We start from the raw sequence: 18950 nt of genomic DNA on the forward strand, positions 1-18950 counted from the left end.
CCTGGTTTTTTAAATGTTGAATTTCAAGATACATGGTGAGCCATTTCATTTAGAAGTGCTGCACCTCTGGAATTTCATTCTGTAGTACAGTCCCATAAGATCTGCATCTATTTAGTGTGTAGCCTGACTTAAGTAATTTTAGTTTTTCCTCCTGTTTCTTTGACATTACTGCTTGCTTTCATCCCTCATCAGTTATTTGCTATAATCTTTGGTTTATGCTTTAGCAAAGTATTTAGTGTATAAATTGACACACAGTATTGACACCACTGCTGTGGGGGTTTGAATTAAGGGGATTATGACAATATATTTGTGAGAGAATCATGAGAATTATCTACAGAAGGTGAAATTGAGAATTGGAATATCTAATATTGATATCAATACCTAATACAACTCCCTGCATTTTAATTTACTTAGAGTCTCATTAAATAATTCTGTGGCTCTTCTTTCTGAGTAATTTACATTCAGACAATTTGTTGAGAGTAGTTTTAAAAAACAAGATGAAATCTTGTATGGAGGAACTTTTAAACCATGATATTTATTATTATTATTATTATTATACCACTGAAAGCTTCTCTTGTGGATGGGAGGTGTTCTGTGATGTACCAGGGGGGTCTGTCAGCAGTTGAGTTCACACAGGGACTGTGTGTCAGTGTATACACTTTTAAAACTTGAATTAAAATTGCTCTATTTGCCCTTAAAGCACATTTCTCATTTGTCTGCTTGACTTCATTTTTGTTTTCCCTTCTCCCTGACTTTATTTCTTTAGTCCCTGAGCTCTGTGTTAACATCAGCCAGAAAAGAACTTGAACTAATGTCAGACCAGATGAGGGGTTTGATGGCAGAAAAAGAGACCTTGGCACAGGAGGGGAAGGCTTTAAAATTAGAGAGAGGTTCCTTGTTATCAGAACTTAAAGAACTGGAATCAAAGATTTCGTTAATGCAACAAGACCAAGAAGAACTGAAGACAGAAAATCAAAGAATCCTAAAGCAGAAGGAAGAAGCTGAGGCCAAAAGGCAGCAGGAGAGCACAGAGAAGGGAGCACTGGTCTGTGAGAAAAGCAAATTACTGTGTGAACTCGAGGCAGCCCAGGGAGACCTCCTGAAAGCAGCTCAGGAGAACGATGCTCTCCGGTCCTCAGAGTCAGCCTTGCTCCTCCAGCTGAGAGAACTCGAGGCCAGCAAAGATGCCCTGGGTGTGGAATGTCAGAGACACACCAAAGAATGGGAAGAACTGGGGAATTACCAGAGGAAACTTTTGGAAGAGAAAGATGCAGTTATAAAGGACAAAGATGATGTTATCCAGAAGCTGGGAAGTTCCTGTGAGGCCTTGGCCAGGGATCAAAGGGAACTCCAGCAACAACTGTCAGCAGTGACTGCAGAGAGGGATTCAGCCCTGGGGGAACACTCAGCTCTTCAAAATACCCTTGGAGCCCTGAAAGAGGAGCTGAGCAGTGTCCTGCAGACAAGTCAGAGTCTGCAGGCGGAGAAGAAGGTGCTCCTGGAAAGCATGGAAGAGCTGAGAGTGAGTTTGGACAACGCGGTCAGTGAAAACCAGGTGTTAAAAGTGAGAGAGAAAGAGATGCAAACACAACTGGAGACTGAGCACAGGGAACTCACAGTTGTGAGGAAAGACAATGCGGAGCTGGAGAATTCCCTTGGGAGTCTCACTCGCCTCCTTGAGGAAGTGGAAGCCTCAAGAGAGACACTCCATTTGGAATGTTCTCGGCTACTTCAAGAGAAAGAGGCTCTTTCTTCATCAGAACAAAAGCTTTTGGCTGAGAGGGAGGAACTTCTAAATGAAAATAAGGCAATTGCTGAGAAGCTTGTGAAGGCCTCAGCAGAGGCTGAGCTGGCTGAGAGAGTCTGCACTGAGAAAATAAAGGAACTGGCCTCAGAAAAGGAATCTGTCGTTCAGAAGTCGCTGCTGTTGGAAAAGCACAATGAAGCTCTTCTCCAAGAGAAGGAGGAATTGGAGAAAAAGTACTCAGAGCTTCTTGAGGAAAACAAGTCTTGTGCAAAGGCAATTTGTGATCTGAGGAGAGAACACGAACTGGGCGTCTCGTCCAGGAACGCTCTGGCCCAGGAGAATGTTGTGCTCCAAGATTCCATCGAAGCCCTCAAGGCAGAGCTACGTGAGAAGACTGTAGAAAATGAAGAGCTAAAAGCCTGTAAATGTGACCTTTCCAACCTTCTGAAGGAGGCCCAGGATGCCAGAGGTGTGTTAGAAGGTGAGCTGGCGGCTGCATCACGGGCCGAGCAGGTGCTGTCGTCTTCCTTGAAGACCTGCTCCTCTGACAGGGAAAAGCTGACCAAGGAGAGGGATGAACTGCAGGAGAGGTGTCAGGAACTACATGGAGAGGTTGCTGCTATGAAAGAAAACTTAACCATGGAAAAGGAAGCTAGAAAACTGGACAAGGAATCGTTCCTGTTGGAACGTGTGGAACTTCAAAGCACCATCAGCTGCTTAGAGAAGGAGGTGGAAGAGCTGAGAGAGAAAAATAAGGGATATCTGGCTGAGAAAGAACTTCTAGTTCAGGAGAAAGAAAAATCTGATATTAAACTGGTGGAAATAATGAAAGAGAAAGAAGCCCTGTGTGCAGAGAAGGAGCAGCTTGTTTCCAGCATGGAGCAGCTGAGAGGTGACTTTGCTTCCGTGTCCAAATCAGCAGCAGAATTCCAGGACCTGCACGGCCGTGTCTGCCAGAGGCTGGATGAGCTCCAACCCAGGCTGGAGCTGATGGAGGAGGAGAGAACAAAGTTACTTGAGGAAGTGGACAGTCTGAGGGCTGAGCAGAAGAGTCTGGTCCTGAGTAAGGAAGAAATAGGAAATGAGAAGGAGAAATTCTCCCAGGATTATTATAAGCTGTGTGAGGAGGTTACACTTTTAGAGCAAACTAACAGTGACCTCTCAGGCAAATTGTTGGAGTCTCAGGGCAAAAATGAGATGCTGCAGGAGGAGATGAACAATCTGGCTTTGAAAATAAAAGAAATTGAGACTCTCCAGGCCCAAACAGTAGCACAGAAACTGGAGGTATTGAAATATAGTTAAACAGTCAAGTTCTACTAATCCTGGGCACTAACCTCTGATTTCTTCTGCACCTCATTGCACACTCAGCACTTTATTTCCATGTGAACAGGCTGGAATTCTGGGCTCACTCTCAATATGTTACTTTGGGTTTGTCACAAGTTATGAGCCTGAAAGACACTTTATTTTTTTTTTTAAAATATTTTAACTACAAAAGCCTCTGTTGGCGCTGAATGGTGCAAGAAAACAACATAAACTGTGAATAAAAGGAAGCTCTGTTCCCTGAATCTGGGAGGAGACACTGGGCAGCTCCTTCTGGTGAAGGACTCTGCAGCTTCAAGTCCAGAGTATTGATAGATAAGGTTTAGATTAGATATTTTTGTTAAATTACAACAAACTCCAAATTTGAGTCACTCCAAAAAATATAAAGCAATATGCTGCTCCTGGAAATGTGATTGGATAAAAGCAGTGTAAGAGACTGGGAAAGACACTGACAACTCTGGTGTTCTTTTATTCACAGAATTGTTTTGTATTCACCACCAACAAATTGTGCAAAGGATTTTGGATGTCAGTTTGTGTGGCTTAAAGCCCAGAAAACCACTTTAAGTACAAATTGGGATCAAGATACCCTGTGGATGATACCTACATGAGTGTTTTAATATCCTTGGGAAGTATTTCCTTTCATGAGGCCACAATGAACAATAAAATAACTCCAAAATTGGCTTTATCTCCTAGTCCATTACTGTCCAAATTTTTGAGGTTTTGTAATTCCATATTTTCTGAAAACACACCAGACTGTTGGGAGTGAATATCTACTGAACTACTACTGTCTAAAGAGGTCAGAGGTCTAAGAGCAGCCACAGTGGTGGTAATGAGAAATCCAGGAAGGAAAACAGGGAACGGATTTCCTCGGTGCTGACACGAGCATGAGGTTATGATCTGTCTCTGCATGGAATCAAATCTTCTCCACTGAAATTTATACTTTATGCAGCTTCAAAATGCAAATAAATTCCCAGTTGAAGTCCTTATTTAACTGGGAAGCAGCTGGCAAACCGTGGAGCTGTGCATGAAGTATTGGGGTTCATCTTTTGCTGTCAGAGGTCCCTTTGGTAATAAGTGCTTTTTTCCCCACTCCCCTTTATTTATAGGCTGCCAAAATGGCAGAAGATGTTTTCCAGGCTGTGGAGCAGGTGACCAAGGAGAAGGATGCCATTCACAAAGAAAAAATTGAAACTTTGGCCTCTTTGGAGAACTCGAGACAGACAAACGAGAAGCTCCAGAATGAAGTAAATCACATTTAAATGCTTTTCTATGAAAAGTTTGGCCTGGTTTGTAAGAACAGCTTCTGAATTATGGAGAATTAGATGGGGCAGGAGAGGATTCTGTCATCTGCAGCTCCATAATTCTGGTAGGGAACAGCTGGGCTGCCCTAAATGTGCTAAAATGGGAACGATTTCCAGCGAGATCTGAGGGCTCGAGAATTAGAAATGGTGACGTTTATATGGGAGGGGTTCACTTTCTGGATTAAAAAACAATCCCCAGGGCCCTGTAATGCCATGAGAATGGCTGGAGATTATCTCTTATATAATATCATGTGTGGCTGGATGGGAACACATCAGGTTCACAAGCTTGGGGTGTTTCCCTGGTGGACACAAGCTCAGGAAATAGATGGACTACAGTTTGTCCCATTCTGCAGGGAATTCATTTCCTGGGCTTGCAGGCACAACACTCACCCTACTGAATCTCAGAAATTAAGGTATGGGAAAGCAGAATTTACCGGTTATCTTAGAGGAATAAAGATCAAGGAACAGGTAATTTTAGCAACAAGCTTTGCATTTAAAAACAAATAATGCTTTGAGTGTTGCAGCAGTTGATGGAGCTGAGGGGCTTTGGGCTTTACCTCTTTACATCAAATTCCTGTAAACTGCTCCCCAATGGACTTGGAATTCTCTGTGCTGCTCAGTTTGGATGCAGAAAGTCTCATAACATACAGGCTGGATTAATTTAAGGGCTAAAGATGGAAAATGGACCAGCCCAGGCCCCATTTTGCTGGACATCATGTCCTGAGAACTGTGTGGTTTCTTTGGTGTAACGAGGGTTTTTTTCCTCTTGAAGTTGGACATGCTTAAACAAAACAACCTGAAAAATGAAGAGGAACTTAATAAATCAAAAGAGCTTCTGAATCTGGAGAACAAGAAAGTGGAAGAACTTAAAAAAGAATTGTAAGTATTTCAGTGTTGAATCTGTTAATTTTTGGGGTTACATTTAACTTTGATTGTTTTAAGTATTGCCTTTCTGGTATCCTCACTACAAAGCAGGTATTAGGTCAAAATTAAATAGTAGTTTGGCATCAGAACACTGCTCCTGAATTGCTGATGAGAATTGAGCAAGTCCTTGGAGCACTGTTTGAAATAATTTGTTTGTTGGAGGCTTCTGCCACCCGAGGGCACAAGATGATGTTAAAATCTTTATCATGAGAGAATTGTTTGATTTCATTACAAGTACACTTGGAGTGTTGTTTTAAGTGACTTTGTTTATAGCATATTTGGATCTACTTTTATTTTTCTTTGATGGCTTTATGCAGTTTATTCCTGTTGCCCCACTGTGCATTTGTTTCCTGAGCAGTACAAACCAAATATTATAGATAAAAATACATCTTATGTATTTTTGCTAGATATATATATATAAATGCACATAATATATATTATATATGTTAATATAAAATGTATGTAAATATATGTAAACCAGGAGAATTTCACAGCATTTCCACCTGGTGAGACCAGGTACAAGAAATGGCTGAAAAATCTGAGTCACAGGAGATGCTGAACTCAGAGTTATTCAGAATTGTGTCTAAATGTGCCCAATAATAGACCACAGATCCTTGTGTTTTGAAGTGCTTGATTAAGTTTCTGACTTAAGGGCTTTTCTACCTCTCACTATTATAAAAGTATTTTTAATATTCCAGTCGGGATTTAGCTCTGTAATAGTGGCACACGGGAGTACTGAGACTCCTTTTTGTAAAAACTAAACAGTCATAAAAATGACTGTTCAGTGAAATGAAGGGGATCTCTTGTATTTTTTGAAAGATGTCAAATCTAAAAACTTGTGTTAGTCACTTGTGTCAGAGGCAGCATGCAAGATATATGCAAAAATTTGTTGAAAATAAACTTCTTTTAAGGAAACCACATTTAGTAGCAGCACAGGCTGCAAAGCCTTTTTTTCCTTCAGCTTTTGTCTCATTTTCAGTTTTGTATCTGTTAAAATAATGGAATAGATGAGAACCTTTTCCTGGTTTGCTTCCTGTGATCCCAAGGTCCAACATTCTTGAATGTTTGGATATCAGGGAGTAGTTAAATAGGTGGAACTGGAAGGGTTTTTCCTGTTGCCTTTTTTTCTAGCTTTGTTTTTCTTTTTTTTTTTTTTTTTTGCTTTTTAAGCAATTCTGCTGTTTTACCTCTGGCTGCAAAATTCCCTTCTGTGAAAGCCCAGGCTGCAAACCTTGCCAAGACTTGTCAGTCCCTCCCCTGTGCTCCCAAATCCAAGCCTTGCTGGCCATGGGAACACGCAGAACTTGGAATCTGGACTTACCTCCCATTTCCGAGACCCTGATACAGAGAGGAAAAGGTGTTTTGTGCTGCTGCACCCGGGGTTAACCCGAGCCCTGGGTTGTCCCGCTGTCCCAGCTCCCTTCCACACGTGACCTGGATGTGTTTTTCCGAGCTGTGGAGCTGCCTCTCTCCCCCAGTTTTCCCTGCCTGTCCCGTTCCTATGGTAACGATGCTCTCTGTGTCCTCGCAGCGAGGAGCTCAAACTGGCAGCAGCTCACAAGTCCCAGCAGCTCGAGGCTCTGCAGGAGGAAAACGTGAGACTGGCCGAGGAGCTGGGCAGGAGCAGGGAGCAGGTCACGAGCCACCAGAAGGTGAGAGGGGCCGGAGCCTTCCCGGATCCAGGCGGGAAGAGCCGCGCGAGCTCCTTGTGCCGCAGGTCGGTGCCTGGAGGATGAGCCGTGCTGGGAATGTTTCAGATAAATGTGGAAGCCACCTGCACGGGGAGGTTGGAAGTGCAGCTGACAGAAGGTTATGTAACCCCGGAGGGATCCTTGGGAGGCTTGGGAATGAGCATAAATTAAACGTGCTCTAGCCAAGGGAATTAACAGGCACTTGCTGGTTCTGTCAGGAGGGGAAATGGCCATGGACCAGCACTAAGGAAATGGAGCTGTTTAATTCTCTTGTTCCTGCTCTCCCCACTAAAACAAGGAGTATTTAGGATGTATTTCAGAATACTGTGTAAATGTGCTTGGTTGGACTCTGTCCCTAAGAAGTGCTGTGCGTGTGTCTGCTCAAACTTCACACCGTGCCTGGACTGTGCTGCAGCTGGGCAGGGGGTGCTGGGGGACTGGAATCCATGTAAATCCTTTTCTGGTGGCAGTTTATGGGGAGAAACAGACTCTCTTAAATTTATATTTTTATTTTTTGCTATTATATGTTGAACATGTTGTTGGAATCTTGAAGTACAGGCTTAGTTACCCAACTTGGACCACTGGTACTTGCCAAAAAACCCCCAGATTTACAGCCACTACTGTGGTGGGTTTAATCCTGGTGCAGCAGTTCCAGTGACAGGCACACCTTGAAGGAATCTTGGGAAGATCTTGCCCAAAAGGAAGAACATGGAAGACAGGGGTTTGTGTACTGCCTTTCTGAGATAGCACCTGTGCATAAGAGGGGGATCCTGCAACAGTCTTCATTTTTTGAAGCCAAGAGGCTGATTTTTCCCCCAAGAGTCCTGGTTGGAAGTACTGAGGATCAGTGACTACAGCTCTGGCCAGTTCCTAAATCCTTTGAGCTGCTGACAGGAGTAAAGCTCAGGCTCCTTGGTCCTCAGGAGCCTTTGGAGATGATGAGCAGAGTCCCAGACGTGTGGGCTCTGCACTGACTCACTCTGCATCTGAGTAGTGGGGTGGTAAGAAAAGGTCCTAAACAGCCCGTGGGAGCTGCTCCCCACTCCCACAGGCTTTCCTAAATTATTTCAGAATCCTTGAGGCAACCTGGTATTTTCAGGGAGAGTTGTAACTTGGGAAGGATTCGGCAGCACTGGTCAAATCTTTGAGCATTTTGATGCACAGAAAGCCCTGAGGGAAGGGATCCCTCCACCCCAAAGCCATGGGCTGGCAGCTCAGTCTGGGGCCTCCCTGCTTTCCCTGACCTCCAGCATCCTGCTGTGTGCATCCTGCTGTGTGCATCCTGCTGACTATGGATCTGTCAGCAGGGCCCCTTCTCTCACTGCCAGGACAGACAGCTGTAATCTGGGAAGCACAGGGATGAATCCATCACCTTGCAAACTGGAATAGTGTCAGTCCAGTTGCACCACAGCCTGTTCTGCCTGGGAATAGATGGCTCCGAGATCTGGGAAATCTGCTGGAGCTTGGAGACACAGTTTCTTTGCCTTCATCTGTGAGGAAGCTGTAATCTGAATCTTGGGAACATGGGAATGCTGCCTGTTGCATTTCCCAAATGTGCTATTTGGGCTGTGGTGTCTTCAGGTCTGGTGAACAGCAGGGCCTCCCAAAAGCCTGGGAGAGGCCTTTGGTATCCCAGGTATCCCAACACCTCCTGTCAGGCCGTGCTCAGGCACAGTGGCCACAGGCTCTGGGCTCCCTGGGTTCAGGCTGGCTGTGGGGAGCAGGAAAAATGCTCCCATGAAAAATCCTCCAGTGGATTTGGAGGAATGGCTGTAGTGGCAGTGAAGGGTTTGACACAGCAGGATGGCCCAAAGGGAGGGCAGTGAGGAGGAAAGCAGAACCCAGCAGAGCTCAGGCTGTGCAGGGTCTGTGCAGGTGCCTGTAAAATGCATCAGAAAGGGGCAACATGGGTTTGGGAATTTTGAGCCGTCTCTATGGAAACCACATAAATTCTGGCAAGTATGTTGTCAACTGGGGTAGAGAATGTGTGGCTGCATGTGACACACTGTGCAAAATTAATGAATCCTGTGGCATGAATGATTTATCTGGACATCTAAAGGTTAAAGTGGCTCCCACCAAAGCAGCTCTTCTGTATTGATCCATAAATAATTAGCTGATTGTAATTCATTAAAGATTCGCATTCAGGCAGATACTGAGCTCAGGGAACTTTTCTGGCTTCAAATTATTTGTTGTGGCATTTTGGGAGCCTCAGACCTGCCCAGGCATTTGAAGTTCATTGGAGAAAGTGTAGGAATATCCATGTTTTATGAACGGTGTGCAGGGTCTGCTCTGAGGGAATGAGCCAGGGAGAGGATCCTGGGAAAGGCTGGAGACAGAAGGGGGTCCCTTCTCCCACAAGTCGTGCCTCCACTCAACCAGGGGGTTTGAAACTGCACAACTGCCCAAATTAACTGCTTTAAGAATTTTTTATATTAAGTCTCTCTACACCCTTCTAGTATTTCTTTTTTGTATCAATAAATTTGGGTGATTATGCCCAGCAAAATGATCCCAGTTAAGCTCAAAGCTGGAAGGTTTAAAAGCACTGCAGCACAGGAGAGGAGAAGGTAAGTTGTCAGAAAATGTGGAGGAGAGGGTTTCTCTCAAGAGAGCTGCATTTAGCTGAGAGCTGGAGGCTGGAGACAACCTGCCTGCTCATGGGAACTGGTTTAACGCCTTCTGTGCCTGCGATCTGAATAACTGCAAAGTGCTGAAAGAAGGCACTCAGGGAGAGACCAGGAGCTGTTGTCAGGGCTCTGAGGTTTCCATTATAAATGTATGTCTTGCTGACCTTGTGGATGAACCCTGAAAGCTTGTGAAATCCCACCAGAGACTGTTCTCAAGACAAGGCTGTTCTCAAGACAAAACTATCTGCTACAGACAGTTCTCAGGGCTGACTTTGGCCACTGAGTAAGAAGAAAGGAGGAGGTGGTGAAAAATAATTATTTGGCTTGAAAAGTACTTAATTTTTTCAGTTGTCTCTGTTTCTGGGCAGTTTGGATCCCCAGAACCTGCAGCAACAATGTTTTCAGCTGAAGGCCTTGCTGGCTGTGAGGGCTGAAGGGCGGCCTTGCTGAGTTACAGGGTGGTAACAAACCACCAGCAGCTCTGGGGATCAATAGTTTAGCTGTAAATAAAATAAGAGTGCAGTAACAAATACAGATCAGGGGTACAATTATCCAGGTCAGGACAACAGCAAATCCAGGAATTCCCCAATACTGGCCAGGCACACAGAGGGTTCTCTTTGGTGTGTGGGGGGCCTGGAAATATCCTATAACACTGATCTCACACACTGGTCTGTACACAGGACGTGGAAATACTTTATTTAATTATTTTTATTTAACAGTCTTAGCCCCTCACTACCTGATACTTTTGGTCACTGAACAATTTCTGTTTGGGTGCATGTCTGTGCCTGTAGAAAATCTGTTACTTTGAGGATTTTTGGGCTCTGTAGCCTCTTCCATGTTTGTTTTATGATGATAATGTTGCTTTGATATATTGTACTAAGGAAACAATCCTTAGTGTATTAACTGGAGTCTGTTTGTACTTGTGTTTTAGCTGGAAGAGGAGAGATCAGTACTCAATAACCAGTTATTAGAGATGAAAAAGAGGTAAGTTGTTCTTGCTGGTGTGTGTTTAACACACAGTCCTACAGAAAATGTAACACCAAAACCAAGAGCTGTTCTGTTCTGTGGTGTCCTGGTTAGAGTGCTGAGGTTGTCACATACTTTGGGTTAGAGATGAAATTGTCCTTGTTTCCTTTAGTTCCACACCTCCCCACTCTGGTAATTCTTACCTGCAGTGACCAGTTCAGTGTTTGGTTTCAGTCTGCTCTGCACTGTTGGATTGTCCCCCAGTCTGATAAAAGCTTGTTTTCAGCTCTGACACGTCGTCGAGCTCTAAAGGAATAATGGCAAAATACAGAGGTGCTGATTAGAAGAAAAGGGGAAGAAGAAGGAAAAGCAGCAGTTACTCAGCACTGCCTGGCTGCTCTCATGATTTTGTGCAGTTCATTGTGGCAGGAGGTTATTGCAGTTCATTCAGCACTGCTTTTAAATCCCAGGAGACTTGTCCTGGGTGACTGGGGCATCCCTTTGTAAGCTGCTGTTCAGGGAACAGTCCCAAGTCACAAAACTGACTGTCTGTGCAGTGGCCAAGTGCCACAGTGTCCTGGGGAAAATGGGGGCTTTTCAGAAGTAGTTACATCAATCCTTAAAAACAACAGGGCTCCCCACGACACCTCGAGTGTTCCAGGAAAAACAAACTGTTACATTTCCTGGATTTGTCGTGGTCACAACAAAGAACAGTGAGCGGTACTTGGGTATTTATGCACATCCTTGGCTACTCAGTGGTGTCACTCATCCCTTCTTTATTCCCTAATTGTTCTTTGGGAGGTGGGTCGTGCTCTGTTGTATCTCCCCCTCTTCTGAAGGACAGCAGGCACAGGGGGTGTTTCCCAAGCTGATGCTTCCCCAGGGAATGTAAGAGTTGGATCAGCTGTACCCCAGAGAGGCCAGTGAATAGCTGAACCTCCAGCTTTCACCAACCTGCTGAGCTGCATCACCAGCCACACTTTTTAAAATGTGTTCTAAACAGTGTAACTCCTGGAAGTTACTTGAGGAAAGGGAGGACAGAGGGGGGACCAAGAATCCTTCAGTACTTTCCAGCAGTTCTGTTTCACAGAGGACATTTTAAAAGACAAACTCTTTAGTAAGTTCTAAAAAGGAAGGTCTGTGGCTCTGATCTTCCTTCTCCTTTTTTTACTCAGCTGCCTGACATAATCCAGACAGTTATGAAATAATTGAAGTGAATTTTACCTTCAGTGGGTTACACCAAAATGCCCAAATTTGTGACATTGCTCAGCAGTGGTGAATAAACTGCAATAAAGGGTAAAATGAGGAACAGGAACAGCCTCCAAGTGCAGGCACTGGGAGTCAGAACATGCCAGCACATGGCACCAGTTGCTCACAAAAAAAAGGCTGAATAAAGAGCTAATTAAATAAAAATAGTGAACAAATGTTCTAAATTCCCAAATTCCTCTGAAGTTGGTGGCAAGAGGAGTGATAATTTCCTCCTTGTGTCTGAAGAATTTGAGGTGAACCAGAGCCATCTTTGTGTTCCAGTTAGGTCAGATCTCTAGTGGTGGTTTCCTCACCTTCCTTCCACCCCCAGGAATTCTCTTCCCCTATTTTGGCATCTCCTTATACGGAATGGCCCAGCTGGGAGTGACAGGAGTGTGGTGTTTGTGGCTCTGAGGGGGTTCTGTGTTACTCAGCTGTTGGGCTCACTGTGGGTTGATGTCTGACTGTCTTTGAGCTTCGCTATTTATCGATACTCATCTCATTCCTCTCTCTTCCCTTTCCTGCCCTTGCTTCCCTTGCTATATCTGTGTGTCTTTAATGGTAAGACTCAAGAAAGTCTATCCACGTTACAATAAATAATTTTAATTTTTTTTAAGTAAAGTTGTTGTACATATTTGGCTGCCTTTGTCCCTTGGTGTCTTGCTTTTGTTTTGTAAAACACTCAGCTCTCTCTCTCTATATATATATATGTATTATGAAAAAAAAGTCTATATATTTTTTACCAAAACAAAAAAGCCCCTTGGTGCAAATTTCATTCTTCCTTACAGTATTTTGCATTTCTACTCCATGTTTCTAACATGTGGTTCTTGTTATCTTGCATTTTTAAAGCTTACCCAGTAGCACTTTAAGGTATTTGCTTCATTCTTAGAATTTCTTATTTTTGTAGTAAGGGAAGAATCTGGGTGACTTTTTTAATGTTTAAACAAAACCAAACCCTCTCCCCCACGACTTCCACACACTGCTCAGAACATGGTTTAACCTCCTCAAAAAAGTGCAGTTTTAAAATGGCACCTGCAATGAAAAAGTCATGGTTACTGGTTTTCTTTACCTCTGGGCTGGCAAGAGGATGGTTTGGAATTGAACTGGCAGAAAAAAAATTTAAGTTCCCCAAATCAATTTTTTTTCTAATAAAATAAAGTTTCCACAAGGTTTTCTTTGTGAGCTCAGTTATTTCACAATCAGCATCTGCTCCTTACATTCACTATCTCTGTGACTCCCACTGCACGTGGTGCTTCCAGCATCGTGCACTTCCAGCTGAGACTCTGGAAGTGGACTGTGCTCCACACTTCTGGATCAGTGGGTAGTGCCAGCCACCTACTCTGGTTGTAGGTTCTTCAGTTCCAGAATTTTTGGGTCTCCCTCTGGAGCAGTGGAGCACTGTCCTGGGAAAGTTAAAACCAAAGCTCCAGCACAGGGACCTTTTTTCCCCTCTTGTTTTCTCTCCTCTTTTCTTCTCTCGTTTCTCTCCCCTTGTGTTTTAGTATTGGAGACTCCTGTATTGAGTTTGTAAACCTCTTCTTTCTACCCTTCCCAACTGTTTGCCTTTTCAGCCTCTCAGGGCTGTGGTGCTGAAGCCAAGCCCGATAAATGGCGAATGAACCCTATTTGTGCAAAGAGCGTCTGTTTGGTCCTGATCTCTCCATGAAGATCTGACCAAGTGGAAACATTGGCTAAATCACAAGCTCCTGAGCAGGAGCTGAGTCACTGGGCTTTCCATCTGTCCTCCCACAGCTGTGTGTTCAGCACAGGGGAGCTCGGGAGAAGTCTTGGGGACAGCAGAGCCTGTGAGCAGCAACTCACAGATGTGCTTCCCAGATGTACTCACAGTTTACTTCCCAGGAAATCCTGGATTTGCAGCTCTGTGGCTTGGAGAGGACGCCTCTGCTCTGTCAGCAGCACCCCTTGCATTGGTGGCACATTCTTTCCCACACCACCATCTTTGCTGATCCAGCTCAGCAAAGCACTGAAAACCAGGGGTTAGGCTGGAGCATGTTTGGAATTCTGCTGAAGGACACGGACACGGCTGTCGTGCTTTAGTGCTTTGCTGACTCAGGGTTGGCAAAGGGGATCTGTTTCATGCCAGTGCCCTGTTGGGTTTTATTAATGGGATGATAACTTGGATTTGAAGGCGAGATTGCTCAGTCTGCAAGTTGTTGTGTTTCTGCTTCTATTGATTCTCTCATTGTGAAAATACACCAAAACCAAAACAACCAGAACCAAATCAACCCTCTGGTTCCTGTTTGGTAGCTGCCTCACTGCCTCAGCTTTTCTAAACCCCAGATTCTCCACTTGCTGCTTCCATTCCTGAGTACAATCTGAACAATGAAGGAATTGCATTGATTGTGCTCTCATTGTTGAGTTCCCCTTTCCCTCGAGTGGGGGAGGTTTGTTGTGTTTCATGTCTGGGTATCGTGGCTCTCACTAACTGTAGATATTGTAGAGATGAAAACTTTGCCATTTGAACTTGATAGCTGTGCCCTGAGCATCCTCACACAGGATCCTGACCCCTGGGGCAGTCCTGGAGAGAGCAGTGTGGTTTGGGACCCCTGCACCTGCAGGAGCTTGGAGAGCTGGCAGCCGGCTGGGGCACTGCTGGCTGTGCTGGAAAGCAAGTTTTTCCTGGAGGAAAGTAAACGTAGTGTTTAAAGGAACTTTTGGGGGGCTTTTTTAACCAAAACCTTTCAGCTTGTGAGGAGTTTTGTAGTGATACTCCTCACGCCAGAGGACAATAACTCATCCCTGTGTAGTGTCAGGAAGACTCACTTGCACCAGTGTGGGGATGTCACAGCTGTGGTGCCTTGAGGCAGCAATTCTAGGCAGAACTCATATCTCTATTAGATCCATGGAAAAGGTTGGGAAAACTGGACATATGTACACAGAAGGGGGTTGTGCCTGCTTTGGAAAATTTCTTTTTAACCCTTATCCCACGAAGTCAAACAAGTCCCATATGGTTTCCAGCTGAAACTGTTAAAGGCCCAGAAGCTCTCCAAGTCCATGTGCAGGAAATGATGATGTCACTGAAATTAGTGAGGACCAGCTGATATTTCCAGCCTCATCCATGCTTTGCATGACAACCGGTACAATGAGCTTTGCATGCCTGTTTTGTTGCTTGTTAATAATTTTCAAGAAGTAACAAAACTCTCAAGTCAGGTTTTGTGGAACATTGTGCAACATGTTTGTTTATCCTGTATCTCCCCAGTCTGTTAACTTGCTCCTTTAAATTCAAATGGATACGGTGCTATGCAGATTCTGGCATGTACTACCTAGGTAAAGTTTTTGCTTTGTTTCCACAGTTGTAACATCTGAAATGTTTATACATATTTAAAACCTAGTCAAGTACAGAATTGTAATTTGTTTTTTTAAGAACCACTTCTTACAGTAGTTTAATACTTGAAATTAAATAAAACTACTTTAGGCCACTGCAGTTATCCATTCATTAGATGATTTCTGGTTGATTTTGGTTTTCTTTTAGAGAATCGACTTTAAAAAAAGAAATTGATGAAGAGAGAGCATCCTTGCAGAAATCCATCAATGTTACTAGTGCCTTGATCACACAAAAAGATGAGGAACTGGAAAAACTCAGACATGAGGTAAATGGGGAATAGTGAATGGTTCCTAATTTTGATTAAGTTACAGGCAGAGGCTTTGTGTGCTGCCTGATTGTTCTTTAAAGTGGCACAGTTAAACCTTAGCATTAAATCTTTGGATACCCTGTGCTGAGTTAGGTGACTCCTGGCCCATGTTTTTGGTGCTCTTTAGCCCTGGCTGGGAGGGATGTGGTCTTAGTGCTCTGCCTTCGTGCTGGAAGGGCCAAGCCCTCACATAACTCTTGCAGATCACGGTGCTCCGCGGAGAAAACGCCTCTGCAAAAACCCTGCAGTCCGTGGTGAAGTCCCTGGAGTCTGACAAACTGAAACTTGAGGAAAAGGTGAAGAACTTGGAGCAAAAACTCAAGGAAAACAACGAGCAGCCTTTAACTGTAACGAGCTCCTCAGGTAAAGCAAAACCTGCCCCACTGTCTGTGCCTTCAGCTGGAAGGTTGAGACCAGAGACTGTGACACTGTTTCACTGTCTGCCTGAGCCACCCCCTGTGTCACATTACACCTGCTTTGGTTTCTTTTCTTTAAAGGGGACGCTGCAAATCTACTTCAGGAGGAGATTGCAAGAGAGAAGCAGGTACTGGATGTGGACATGAGATGCTAAACCAGCAGTGGGGCCATAGGGGAGGGAAATCCAAAGACAGTCCCTATCAGGTTTTGTCAGTCGGGATTTTAATGGGCAGATTTGTCTTGTAACCTTCAGCTTCTGAAATGATGGTAAATATTAAGAATGAAGGGATGAGTGGTACTGGAGAAACAGTTCAGATTATGGGAATGTGAGGAAGCAGGGAATCAAGGGTGGCAAGGGCTGACCTGTCAGTGAGGTACAGCCCAGCAGAGCAAACTCACTGCTCCCTGGCCTTCTTTCCAAGGGTTTCTTGGATGTAAATGAGCAAAAGGCATGGCTCACCTGAATCTGGTGCTTGCCAAATTGGAGAAATGGGCTTCCTGAGCTACTTCTAAGCTGCTGCAGTTCAAAATGTTGGCCTTGGCTTGTTCCCAACTGCAGAACTTGACTCAGAATGAGGGTTGGCCGCAACAGAGAGGGAAGGTGCTCAGTTGGCACGTGCTGGGACCAGGAGAAATGTGATTCAGAGTGTGACAGTCATAGTGACCACGTGAAGTGCTGCTGTATCACAGGGGCCTGTGCCAACAAATGCCTAGGAAAGACAGTTAGAATAGAATCACCTTCTGCTCATTATATTAGATCACCAGTGTCAGTCCCAGTGATTAAATGTCCTTCCTAGCTGTGCAGTGATAGGAGGTGTCATGAACATGCACTAACCACCAATCTTTTTCTGGTTTTCTGCCTCCCTGAATTGACCTGCTGATGGCAACCCTTCCTTGCACCAGGGCGAGGTTGGTTCCACTTCTTGGCTTCCTTTATTTCATTCCCTGTTCATTTGCCAAGTGCTCCTTGGTTACATTCAGCAGTGCTGAGCTCTGGGCTGGGGCTGTGGGAGGTGCCATCCCCCTGCTCCTCTGACTGCCCTTGTCCTTGGCTCTCCCAGATCGACTTCCTGAATTCAGTGATAGTGGATCTACAAAGGCGAAACGAGGAATTGAACTTGAAGATACAAAGAATGTGTGAAGCTGCCCTCAATGGCAACGACGAGGAGATAAATAACTATGACAGGTACAAATCCCAAGGGAAACCTGGGCTCATGTTTTGGGAACTGTTGGTAGCAGCGGGCCGGGATCTGCACGATGCACCAGCCTGATCTCAGCCATGAGGAGGGACAGATGGAGATTTCTCTGGAGTTCAGTGGTTGAATCCAGCCTTCTTTTTACACTGGGATGTTCCTGGTGGTGCAAATGATTCTCTGTGGTTATGGATCACAAACATTCACTTACTGTGACATGTTTGTTGTCAGGCTTGATGGATCTGCCTTCCCAAGTGCACGAGAAGGGTCATTGCTCTCAAGGGGCCATAGCTGTGTTGGGATGGGAAGAGAAATAGAACTAAATAGAATAGTCCAGAGAAACAGAACTAAAAGCTATTTGATATATTGTGACTTCAGATCCCTCCAGGGAGAAGAGAAACTAGTTTACATGTGTTTCTTTTAAATATCTGTATTTGTGCAAATACTTGCACAAAGAGCGTGTTGTGTAGTAAATATTGCAGTGTAGGGGATTGTGGGGGCACTGCAGGGTGGTGGAGGAGCTGAGATCTTCCGGAGGGGTTTGTAACTGCTGCTTGTTGAGCTCTGTGGTGGTTCCTCAGTCTCAGTAATCACAGAGCTCACAGTGCAGGGCAGGGCCACAGGCCTTGCTCCCCTGAGAAGGAACCGTGTCCCCCTGACCTGTGCTGCCCTTGCAGTGAGGAGGAGAGCCTGTCCAAGAAGAAACCGCGCCTGTTCTGCGACATCTGCGGCTGCTTCGACCTGCACGACACCGAGGACTGTCCGACGCAGGCGCAGGCGCTGGAGGAGCCGCCGCACTCGGCTCACCACGGCAGCCGGCGGGAGGAGCGGCCCTACTGCGACACCTGCGAGGTGTTCGGGCACTGGACGGCCGAGTGCAACGACGACGAGACCTTCTGATGGCAGGGGAGGGACCGGCCCTGTGCCCCCCCACGGACCTTTGGAACCACCAGCAGCTGCGTGTGCTGAATGTCAGGGAAAGGGACAGCGGTTCTGCCCCTCCCGCTCCCCCTGCCCGTCCGCCTCACAGGCAGTGAATGGATACATTTTTGCTCCTCCACTAATAAATAACCCCTGTCCCTTTTTAACAAACTTTACGAAGGTAAATAAAAGATTTAACAAGTGACTTTATGCTGTTTTTTCCCAGGTTCTGGGTTTGTCCCGCCCGTAACAGGAAATGCTTCCGTGCTGTCGCATCTGTTGATGGGAAAACATGTATAGGAATGAAGCACTAGAGTTATATTAAAGCTTATTTAAATACCTTAAAAATATGCTGTTAATTTTCATATTTGCACTAAACCATTTTAAGGCTGAATTTGTACATTTAGATTTTTAAGCTCTTTTTTTTTTTTTGACACTGGACTGAGTTGAGAAATATTTCATCTTTATTTTCCTTTACTCCTTTGACTGTGATGTTGCTCGGTGCCGTGAGCTCTGGGTTGTGGTTTGGTGTGAAACATGGAAACCCGGCGCAGGTAAGGAAGAAACGGAGCTGCTGGGGGTTTTTGGAAACCCATATGCTGTGCACACCTGAAACAGTTTGTGGGACATCCCTGTTTTGCATTCTTTCAGCTTCTATATAGTGAGTGTGTGGTGTGTGTGTATATATGCATATATATATTAAAGTTATATTTTGGAAAAAAAAAAGTGTGTTTTCTTTCCCACCTTTCTGTTCTGTTTGGATTGTTAAGGGGTTCTGTGTGGGGTCAGCCAAGGACTGCACTGTAGATCACAGGTTGGAAAAGACCTCCAAGATCATCGAGTCCAACCTGTGACTGATCCCCACCTTGTCACCCAGGCCGGAGCACTGAGTGCCACATCCCACCTTTCCTTAAACACCTCCGGGAATGGTGACTCCACCACCTC

General features: G+C 44.9%; 1 protein-coding gene across 13 annotated transcripts in view; it reads left to right on the forward strand.

Annotated features, from left to right (window-relative positions):
* Nucleotides 1–18210, forward strand: part of CLIP1 (CAP-Gly domain containing linker protein 1) — a 59422-nt gene extending 41212 nt beyond the window's left edge. For 7 of the 13 annotated variants that reach the window (XM_064675036.1, XM_064675032.1, XM_064675031.1 and 4 more), the window contains 9 exons: nucleotides 767–3031; nucleotides 4174–4311; nucleotides 5141–5247; nucleotides 6824–6944; nucleotides 10539–10591; nucleotides 12671–12691; nucleotides 15315–15432; nucleotides 15678–15837; nucleotides 15972–16791. In XM_064675036.1, coding sequence (XP_064531106.1) covers nucleotides 767–3031; nucleotides 4174–4311; nucleotides 5141–5247; nucleotides 6824–6944; nucleotides 10539–10591; nucleotides 12671–12691; nucleotides 15315–15432; nucleotides 15678–15837; nucleotides 15972–16045 — 3057 coding nt within the window. In that variant the 3' untranslated portion in view covers nucleotides 16046–16791. The other 6 variants (XM_064675037.1, XM_064675039.1, XM_064675040.1 and 3 more) reach the window with 5 other exon arrangements.
* The last annotated feature ends 740 nt before the right edge of the window (nucleotides 18211–18950 follow it).

The sequence above is a fragment of the Pseudopipra pipra genome, chromosome 18, assembly GCF_036250125.1.
Source record: "Pseudopipra pipra isolate bDixPip1 chromosome 18, bDixPip1.hap1, whole genome shotgun sequence".
NCBI lineage: Eukaryota > Metazoa > Chordata > Aves > Passeriformes > Pipridae > Pseudopipra > Pseudopipra pipra.